Genomic DNA, 10,861 nt, shown 5'->3' on the forward strand with positions numbered 1-10,861 from the left:
CCAACTTTGGCAAAATAATTTTATTTGCTGATACTTCTCTTCTCTTCCTTTTCGTTATTTCAGTATCTTCCATATCGTCCCATTCAAACAACGTGTTCAAGCATCCTTGGGAAATTCAGCTGGAGGAGAACAGGCCACACAAGCTGTAAACCCTTTGTAATTCTTTGTAGTTTTAACAGGGGCATTGCTAAAAGTATTGTTTGTGGTAGGAACTTCCTTAGCAGTGACAAGAATAGCCAGACACCTCAATCTCTGCTAGTAAACTCTTGGCACACAAATCTAAATCATAATGGATGCCAAGTATGTCTTATGTAATTGGCAAGGCCAACTGTGGCCAGCAAAAGTTTTGTCCAGATCTGAGGCTTCATCAAACAGTAAGAGAAAAAAGACATTTTCCCTAGAAGTTCAGATACTCTCACTAGATGAAACAATTAAAGTGGAAAGCACAGAAACAAAGATCCTCAGTAAATCTCAAGTTGAAGCTATTGCCTCCTCACTAGCAGCACAGTCAGAGGCCAGTGACCCACCTAGAGAGGAAACAGCATATGCAAGGTCGCTAAAAATGGCACTGGATATTCTGAATGAGAGAACAAATTTGATTCAAGCAAGCAGTTCAGATGAGGGAGAGACCACGACACTGTCTCAAAATGTACCACAAAAGCTTTCTGATTCACCCCCTCGTAAAATGTATCGGAAGCACGAAGGAGACTTACCAAAGTGTCTTGAGGAAAATGAAAATTCAAAATCCCTGTTAGTATCTTCAGAGAGTGATGATTCCCTGTATAATGATAAATCACGGGTGCATGCAGTCATTGATACTATTCCAAGTGAAATGGAAACAAAGTCATCACAAAACTTCAGCTGGCACCACACTTTCCCTTCACTTTCAGAAGATGAGGATGAAAAGGAGAGCAAGAAAAAGATTGACATCTCAACAATTATGCCTTTGCATTCCACAATTAAAGAGGAGGATGTATATGTTAAAGATGAAAAGTTCACTCCAACTTTACTATCAGATAGCTTCACTGTGCCCAAAGCTTTGAAAGAGGAGGCACAGGACATCTGCCCAGAGGCCCCGGCTATTTCCTCTGAATGCTCTACCTTCTCAGAGAATAGTGAAGATCCTGGAGAGGGCCCCTCCAATCCATGCTCAGATACCAGCCAGAATCAACCTACTGTGGAATCAGAGATGGGTGTTGTGGCATCCCCTAGGCCTTCTTCATGGGAACACCAGGTTTCCTTTAGTGTCTCTAACCATGCCATGGATTATTCACTCCTTGTGAATAATGAAAGAAATCTTCAGAGACTGGATTTTGAGGAACTTGGGGAAGAACTTCAAGCTTCTGACAAGTCAGTTCATCTAAATTCTGTTGATCCTTCCATATTAGATGACAATGAGGAAGATGAAGAACTTCCACGTTTCATTTTTCATTATGAGCCACGTTCATTTGAAACAGGAATGATAGTCTGGTTTAAATATCAAAAATATCCATTTTGGCCAGCAGTGGTAAAAAGCATCAGGCGAAAAGAGAGAAAAGCAAGTGTGCTTTTTGTTGAGACAAATATGAATCCTGAAAAGAGAGGCATTAGAGTGCCTTTTAGAAGATTAAAGAAATTTGACTGTAAAGAGAAACAAGCACTAGTAGATAAAGCCAGGGAGGACTACAGTGAAAGTATTGACTGGTGCATCTCGCTGATTTGTGACTACAGAGTTAGAATAGGTTGTGGTTCTTTTGCAGGCTCTTTCCTTGAGTATTATGCTGCTGACATTAGTTATCCACTTAGGAAAGTAATCAAACAGGATACCTTCAGGAACTTATTTCCAAAGCTGCAAAATGAAAATCCTGTGGAATCAATGGTTGTGACTTCCCAGACCAAGAAAATGTCCTTCCAGAAAATTCTTCCAGACCGAATGAAGTCTGCTCGGGACCGAGCCAACAGGAACCTAGTGGACTTCATTGTGAATACAAAGGGAACAGAGAGCCATCTTTTAGCCATTTTAAAAGGCACGAAAGGGTCCAGATGGCTGAAATCATTTTTGAATGCAAATAGGTTCACACCCTGTATTGAAACATACTTTGAGGATGAAGATCAGTTGGATGAGGTGGTGAAATATTTACAAGAAATCTACAAACAAATAGATGAAAAAATGCTGACTCTGATAAGAGATGATAAAATTAAATTTATCCTGGAAGTTCTTCTGCCGGAAGCAATCATTTGTTCAATTTCTGCTGTTGATGGATTAGATTACAAGACAGCAGAAGCAAAGTATCTAAAAGGGCCATCTCTAGGATACAGGGAAAGAGAATTATTTGATGCAAAAATCATATTCGAAAAGAGACGGAAACCATTAACAAATGAAGCTCCTTAAATCTTCTGAGAGTCCAAACCATAACAGGGAACTTCCATAGATGCTAGTTTTTTAAAAAATCTCTGAATGATTCTAACATATAAATATTTTCCAGAAATGGGAGACTTTGGGTGATGAGTTCACTTTTTCTTTGCAATCTCTAGGATCTATGACTATTCCTACATCTTCATTTCCTTTTCCTGTGCTTCTTCAAAGTCAAATTATTAACATATTTCAGCAGTTCTACTTTCCCATACATTTTTAGAATGCATAGTTCCTAAATGATTTATAAGGGAAAGTGCTATTTTGTTTTTTGACATTTTTGTGTCTATGCTGTATAGTTAAATACAGTGTGCACAATCATTTTAACATTAAAGTTGCACTGGTATTAGATATTAAGCAAGATAATTAGAAAAAAGTTAAAAAGCCTCAATTGTATATTTTTGCTTAATTTTTATAAAATATTAGGTTTTCTCAAGATAGCTGAATTATTTTTCTTGCCATGCTTATTTATTTTTGGAAAAAAATATCTTTGAGATATAGAACCAAAGATAGAGATGCGTTGCTATATATTATAACTAACTACAATTGCTTTTGCAAGAAAACAATGTGGAATTCAAAAATAAAGTTAATGAATTACCAGCATGCAGTCTTTGTGTGTGTGAATAACATCTCAGCATGCAGAAAATAATTTTGGCAGCCTTGAACAAGATTGTCCATTCTACAATTCCCTGAAATTCCATGTATGGGAGTGTCTATCATTCAATAGCTGAATGGTTTCTTAAAACAGACAGGCTTTCGGCTGTCTTCATAACTAACATTGGCTGTATCTTAATATAGCCTTCTGACCACACGTGGAAGGTAGCTAGAATCATTGTATTCATGGTCTGGCTACTCTAGATGTATGAGTCCAGACTGACTGCTTAAGAGCCCATCTGGTTTGATACAAACTGTAGAAAATGCAAGCACTTTGTTCTGAGTCTTGTATCTCCAAATACATAGTCACTTGTTTCAAACCAAGCAATTTTTATCATCTGGCTTATTCATGCAGTAGTTCCAGTTGCTTTCAATAATATAAATTCCAACTGGTAAATCATTCCACACTACTAGAAAGAGTAGATGGACCAAAGTCTGTGAATTTGGAAATGGGTCACAGAAAAAGTCTCTATTTGGCAAAATATGACAATTATCCCAATGTGTTTAAAAATACACAATTGAAAGTTAAAGCCTGAAGCCAGTGAACTGTTTATTCTAACTTGAAACAAGACTTTAGTGAGAATAAATATTAAGAGAGCTATTTTATTTTAAAAGTTTGATGTAAAAATAAATGCTAAGGGCTCTACATGAACCTGTCTGCATTTTTCAGAGTGAGACAGCTGTCACTCTTGGGCTTTTGTTATGTGTTCACATGGCCACGTGTTTATGTAAAAGTTGCAGAAGTTCAATGTTTTGATTTTCCATAAAACTATTATATCTTTCACCTTGGATGTCCACTTCACCATACTTCAGATTGTACAGCTACATAAGTGGTGTTTCTGCATATATATATATATATATATATATATATATATATATATGATTTGTTTGGAATTCTTGCTTATTGTAGTTGTCATGATTTTAATGCTTGTTATACATTATCTTATAATTCTAAATAAATATTCACTTTCATGATTGATTCTGTGTTATTTTAAAAGAAAGCCTTCAAAACTGTGTAAGCTTCAGATTTCACAGAACCTTCTCTGGACCCTGTCTCTTGCCTGACAAAGACCAGACTCCTTGGGCATATAGCCTGTACCAATCCACATAGTTTCCTCATGATCCTCATGATTCTGAGGATCATTTGACAACAGACCATCACCACACTATATGTGGACCTTATACCCTGGGAAAACACACTCTGTTTATAATATTGTGTCCCTTTGATTCTGTTATATTACCCAGCTTTTGTTTTCTCAGTGGAGCTAACTCTATCTCTTGGTTCTAATATTTTATTTACTACCTAATTCATTTATTTATTTATTTATTCATACAATTGTGGGTCAATAGGGCAAGCAATGTGTGGGTTAAAGTTCTGCTCTGAGAATTTAAGGTACCAGATTTAAGGTGAGCCAGATGACGATCTAATTGCTAAAATGACTAAGATGCACTTCTTCATCATAATAATGAGAAATATTTCTTAACCTCATGGACTAACTGTATTTGAAAACCAAAGCCCGAGGATTCCCCATATTTGTGAGTTCCTGGGTGTTTGGTTTGGGGTAAAGGAGGGGCACCTAATTCCTCCTAGGATGTCATTTATATTGTGGCATATTTTGAAGTAAGGAAGATGTGACTAAACATGCATTTATTCTCCTCTTTAAGTAAGTTGGCATTTGGGGTGTGGAAATAGATGAGTTTGGCTTCCAACTCAGTGTGGATTCTGAGATCCCTTTCAGCCTGAGTGGTTGTTAGGGCAGGCTCTAAGATTGCCCTAAACTGGATCTGTAATCTAGGTTTGTGTGTCTAATGGAAATGCACAACCTGTTATTCACCCTAACACATTGGATTAAGAAGACCCTCATCTCCTCCAGTCATAAGGCAGACTGCTGAATATCAGACCCAGATTCTAATTGTAAGGTTGCAGAGCTTCATGGAAACTGCATTCACAACATTTAAAGATCTCTATATCAATATATGTATCCTAATAAGGAAGGAGTAGAACTCTGAGACCTGGAATAGTGATGAGTGTGGGAATCTTGAATACCTATAATCCTCTGCACTCAGCCTGGTAAAAGCAGTCCCCTAACCCTTACTATCGGAGAGCAACCTCCCTGTTCCTAGAGACAAGGCAATAGCCTCATCTAAGGCAGCTACCTCAAAAAGACATTGCTTGTCTTTCTCAACACCCAACACTGATATTTTTCATTGCTTCCAACTCATGACAAGGGTAAGGCATCATCACAGCACAAGGAACAAAATACAGTCTCTGTTTAGGTGGAAAATCCAGAAAGAACTATAGGAACGGGCTAATGTGTACTAGTATGAACTGGGATAATATACATTGGAATGGATTTTGAGGAGTCACTGACATGAGTCATAGGAGTACAAAGCTATGGCTCAGGGTTCAATGTCCTGGAGCTGCCTTCATATGCTGCTTGGGTGGCATCTTTAAGCTTGGACAACAGGCTACAGTAAATGAGATGGAGATATTAGAACCTCCTTGCCAGAGTACTGAGGAATTGGTGAGAAGGTCAAAGGGAGTGAAGGTATTAGAAATAATTTATTGCATGGGACGAGGACCTATCTCTAAACTACTTGCCCTAGGAGGGCAGAGGAGACACTACAATAATAAAGACTGCGCTGGTGAGGGGGAACACTTGACATTTTTGAGAAACTCAATGTTGGCTCTCCTCTGCAAGCCATGATTGGAACTAAACTATGTTGCAATGGAGATGATAAGATTCCAGAATGTCAGAGCCCAGTTAGCACAAAACCTCAGAAGCAAGTTGGGTACAATTACCATAATGCGAAGTAAGGTCAGAGTGGAGTCAAACTAGTTTGACTGACAGGAATCTGTGGCAATACCTTATAGATAGTATTCCAGGGCTAGAGTATGAACAGCTCACTTCTTTTGTACAAAAAGAAAAACATGAGACTTGGCAAGTCAAAGTCTGATGTTAGCAGCTGCAGTGGAAAATTGTGGTCCCCCACCAAGTTTTCAGATCTGCAGTGCAAGTTGTTCTGCTACTCAGGTCATATGACTCAGCATATCTGATAATGCTTACAGCATCTGTGATGGATAAGGATGCACTATCTAAGCCATTCTAAGCCATAATATGGGAGTTGCAACACAGAATCCTGGGGTTCTTAACAAAAGCCATACCTCCTATGTCAGTAAACTACTTGCCAATTAAAACATAGCTCCTTATATGCTATTGAGGTTAGTATATATGGAGTGCCTAACCAAGAGTTAACAAGTGACTATACGACAGGAGCTTCCCACCACAAGCTGTACGTTATAAGATTCACCAAGCGATAAGGTCTGGCAGGCTCAATAGCAGTCCACCCACGATGGAAATGCTCCAGGATCCAGCCTGAGAAAGCACAAATAAACCGACTGATTGCACAAACCCCCATGCCTTTGACCACTGTTACAATGATGCCCCTCGTAAGGTAGGGGGTGATCTATGACCAACTAATGGAAGAGGAAATTATCAAGCCTGATGCACAGATGTGTGAGCATTAAATATTAATAGTAGCTATAAACGGACTGCCACCACACTTCAGCTTCAGTTAGAGTAGCCCTAAAGAATAATGTTGAAGGGTAAAACTTCCAGTTGGCAGAGCTGTGAGCATTACACCAGATTCTTCACTTTGTATGGAAGGAGTAGTAGCTTGAGGTGGTCACCTGGACTGTGGTGAATGATTTGGCTGGTATGTTAAGGTCTTGGAAGAAGAATGATTGGAAATTGAAGATAAGAAAGTTTGGGTATGAGGCATGTAGTTAGAACTATAAGAATGGAAACAAAGCATGTGTCTCTGTGCCTCATATTAATGGCCATCCAAGGAACCGACTGTAGAGAAGGCACTTAACAACCAATTGGATCTGATGACTCATGTGGATGTCAAACAGCTTCTCTCCTCAGTCATCGTGGTTCTGGCACAGTGAATCCATGAATTGTCCTGATGACAGGGATGGAGCCTAAGCTTGAGTTCAACAGCACTGGTTCTCTCTCTCCAGGGGTGATCAAGCTACTCCCACTTCTGAATGTATAACTCCCCAAGAGCAACGTCTGATGCTGGGCACTCAATTCTGTCCCTTCCTTCAAGGATATCATCCAGCTACCTCATTCTACATTGAATGCACTGCACCCATTCTAAGAGGTGGTAGTTATTCATCTTCACAAAAATGGATGCCGACTTTGGACCCATAGGGTCAAGCACCACTTGCCTGTAGTGATGTGCAGTTTCATAACGCAATCCTTGTTTGACTTTTTTTCCTTGCTTCACCACACGTTTTTCTTACTCTGACTCACTAGAATCTCTTGCCAAATGAGCTACTCAAATGGAAACTCTTGTATCACACTCTCTTTTGTGGACACTCAAGCTAAGATAATCAGCAATAATTATGTATATATTTTATAAAATATAAGTAGGCATCACCAAATCAAAAATGTATTAAAGATTTTAAAATTATTCATGTATGAAAGCTATTAAAAATCAGTAATTTCCAATTCTGGATAAGATGGAGTCCAACATTTCCCCCATCCCTTTTGCCAGAATCAACAACTTAAGTTTTCACCTTAGAAAACCAGAGAAAGAAGAGCACATTAGATCCAAAACAAGTAGAAGAAAGAAAATAAATATTGGAGCAGAAATCAAAAAAAAACTGAAAAGAGGGAAACAATAGAGTAAATCAATGAAACCTAACTCTTAGCTAGGATAACCAAGAAAAAGAGAGAAGACACAAATAACCGATATCAGGAATGAAAGAGGGGACATCACTACTGATCCCATGGATGTTAAGAGGATAATAAAATACTATCAATAACTCTATAAACACAAATAACTTAGATGAAATGGGCCAATTCCTCAAATTTAAAGGGAATTATTTTATTTCATTTCTTTTAAGTATACTTAATATTTTAAAATAGAATTCACTTTCTTTTTTTTTTACATAAAATGTCACTGGTGTCAGATATTGGGCAATAACAATTTTTAAAATTTAATGTATATTTTTCCAGAAATATAAATCAATTTTTTCCTTTTTCTTTTGCCTCATTGGTATAAACTGTTGGATTTCCTTTTAAGATAATTCCTGAATTTCCCTTATTATGCCTACTTATTTTTGGAAAAATAGCTTTGAGACATCAAACCAATGACAGGTAATATCTTATATATTATCACTAACTTCAATTGGTTTTGCCAGAAAACCACCTGCATTTAAAAAATAAAGTTAATGCAGTCTATTATGTGTGTGAATGAAATCTCAGCATGCAATAAATCATTTTGGCAGCCTTGAGAAAGATTCATTATACACTTTCCTGAAATTTCATTTATGGGAGTATCAATTCTTCAATGGCTGTATGGCTTCTTAAAACAGACAGGTTTTTGGTTGCCTTCCTGACTGATAGTGACTGGATCCTCTTAATATAGTCATCTGACAACATGTAGAAGGCAGCTAGGATCATTGTATTCATGATCTGGCTAATCTATGAGTATGAGTCCAGGCTGACTGCTTAAGAGCCCATCTAGTTTGGTATAAACTGTAGGAAATGTAAGCACTTTGGTCTGACTCCTGTATGTCTAAATACATAGTCATTTGTCATAAGCCAAGAAAGCTTTATCATCTGGCTTATTCATAGAGTAGCTCCAGTAAGTTTCAGTAATATAAATGCTGACTGGTAAGTCATTCCAGGCTGCTAGAAAGAGTAAATGAGCCAGGATCTAGGAGTTTGGAAATGTATTACATAAAAAAGCCTCCACTTAGGTAAATATGACAATTACCTGAATATGGTTAAATACAGGCATACCTCAGAGATGTTGCGGGTTCAGTGCCAAACCACCTCAATAAAGCTAATATTTCAATAAAGGGAGTCACATGAATTTTTTGGTTTCCTAGGGCATATAAAAGTTATGTTTACACTACACTGTAGTCTGTTAAGTGTGCAATAGTATTGTATCTAAAAAAAGTAAATGTCTTAACTTTAAAATATTTTAGTGCTATAAAATGCAAACCATCATATGAGCCTTCAATGAGTCATAGTCTTTTTGCTGGTAGAGGGTCTTGCCTCAATATTGATGGCTTTTGATTGATCAGGGTGGTGGTTACTGAAGGTTGGGGTGACTGTGGCAGTTTCTTAGAATAAGAACAATGAAATTGGCCGCACTGATTGACTTCCTTTCAAGAACAATTTCTCATTGCATATCTCCATCAGAGCTCTTGAGTGACCAGGTACATTGTCGTTGGGCAGTAATATTTTGAAAGGAATCTTTTTTTCTGAGCAGTAGGTCCCCAACAATGGACATAAAATATTCAGTAAACCATGTTGTAAACAGATGTGCTGTCATTCAGTCTTTGCTGCTCCATTTATAGAGCACAGAGTAGATTTAGCATAATTCTTAAGGGCCCTAGGATTTTCAGAACGGTAAATGGGCATTGGCTTCAACTTAAAGTCACCAGCTGTATTAGCTCCTAACAAGAGAGTCAGCCTGTCCTTTGAAGCTTTGAAGCCAGGTATTGACTTCTCTCTAGCTATGAAAGTCTTAGATGGCATCTTCTTCCAATATAAGACTGTTTCATCTACACTGAAAATTGTTGTTTCGTGTAGCCACTTTCATTAATTTTCTTAGCTAGATGGTCTGGATAACTTGCTGCAGCTTCTACATCAGCACTTGCTGCTTCACCTTGTGCTTTGATGTTATTAAGATGGTTTCTTTCCTTAAACCTCATGAACTAACCTCTGCTAGCTTTAAACTTTTCTTCTGCAGCTTCCTCACCTCACTCAGCCTTCATAGAATTAAAGAGAGTTAGGACCTTGTTCTGGATTAGGCTTTGGCTTAAGGGACTGTTGTGGTTGATTTTGATCTTCCACCAAGACCACTGAAACTTTCTCCATACCACCAATAAGGCTGTTTCCCTTGCTTATCATTCATGTGTTCACTGGAGCAACACTTTTAATTTCCTTCAGAAACATTTCCTTTGCGTTCACAACTTGGCTAACTGTTTGGCGCCAGAGGCCTAGCTTTCAGCCTATCTCGGCTTTCAACACACACCTTCCTCACTAAGCTTAATCATTTCTAACTTTTGATTTCAAGTGAGAGACAAGTGACTTTTCACTTGAACACTTAGAGGCCATTGTAGAATTATTGATTAGCTTAATTTCAAATTGTTGTGTCTCAGAGAATCGGGAGGCTTGTGGAGAGGGACAGAGATGGAGGAATGACCAGTTGGTGAAGCAGTGAGAATACACACATTTATTAAAATTGCCATCTTGGGCTTCCCTGGTGGCACAGTGGTTGAGAGTCCGCCTCCCAATGCAGGGGACACGGGTTCGTGCCCAGTCTGGGAAGATACCACATGCCGCAGAGCGGCTGGGCCCGTAAGCCATGGCCGCTGAGCCTGCATGTCCGGAGCCTGTGCTCCGCAACAGGAGAGGCCACAACAGTGAGAGGCCCACGTACTGCAAAAAAAAAAAAAAAAAAGATTGCCATCTTATATGCACGTAGTTCACGGAGTCCCAAAACAATTACATTAGTAACATCAGAGATCACAGATCACCAAAACAAATATAATAATAATGAAAATGTTTGAAATACTGCGAGAATTATCAGAATGTAACACAGAGACACAAAGTGAGCAAATGCTGCTGGAAAAATGGTGCCAATAGACTTGCTTGACTCAGGATTGCCACAAACCTTCAATTTGTAAAAAATACAATATAATATTCCATTTGCAGCAACATGGATGGACCTAGAGAATATTATGCTTAGTAAAATAAGCCAGACAGAGAAAGACAAATACTATATGGT

The 10,861-nt window shown here is 38.3% G+C and overlaps 1 protein-coding gene across 1 annotated transcript; it reads left to right on the forward strand.

Moving 5' to 3' along the window:
* Positions 1-289: 289 nt before the first annotated feature.
* PWWP3B (PWWP domain containing 3B) lies at positions 290-3,846 on the forward strand. The gene has a single exon (XM_032619926.1). The coding sequence runs from the start codon at positions 290-292 to the stop codon at positions 2,369-2,371; it is 2,082 nt and encodes a 693-aa protein (XP_032475817.1). The 3' UTR covers positions 2,372-3,846.
* The last annotated feature ends 7,015 nt before the right edge of the window (positions 3,847-10,861 follow it).

The sequence above is a fragment of the Phocoena sinus genome, chromosome X, assembly GCF_008692025.1.
Source record: "Phocoena sinus isolate mPhoSin1 chromosome X, mPhoSin1.pri, whole genome shotgun sequence".
Classification (NCBI taxonomy): Eukaryota; Metazoa; Chordata; class Mammalia; order Artiodactyla; family Phocoenidae; genus Phocoena; species Phocoena sinus.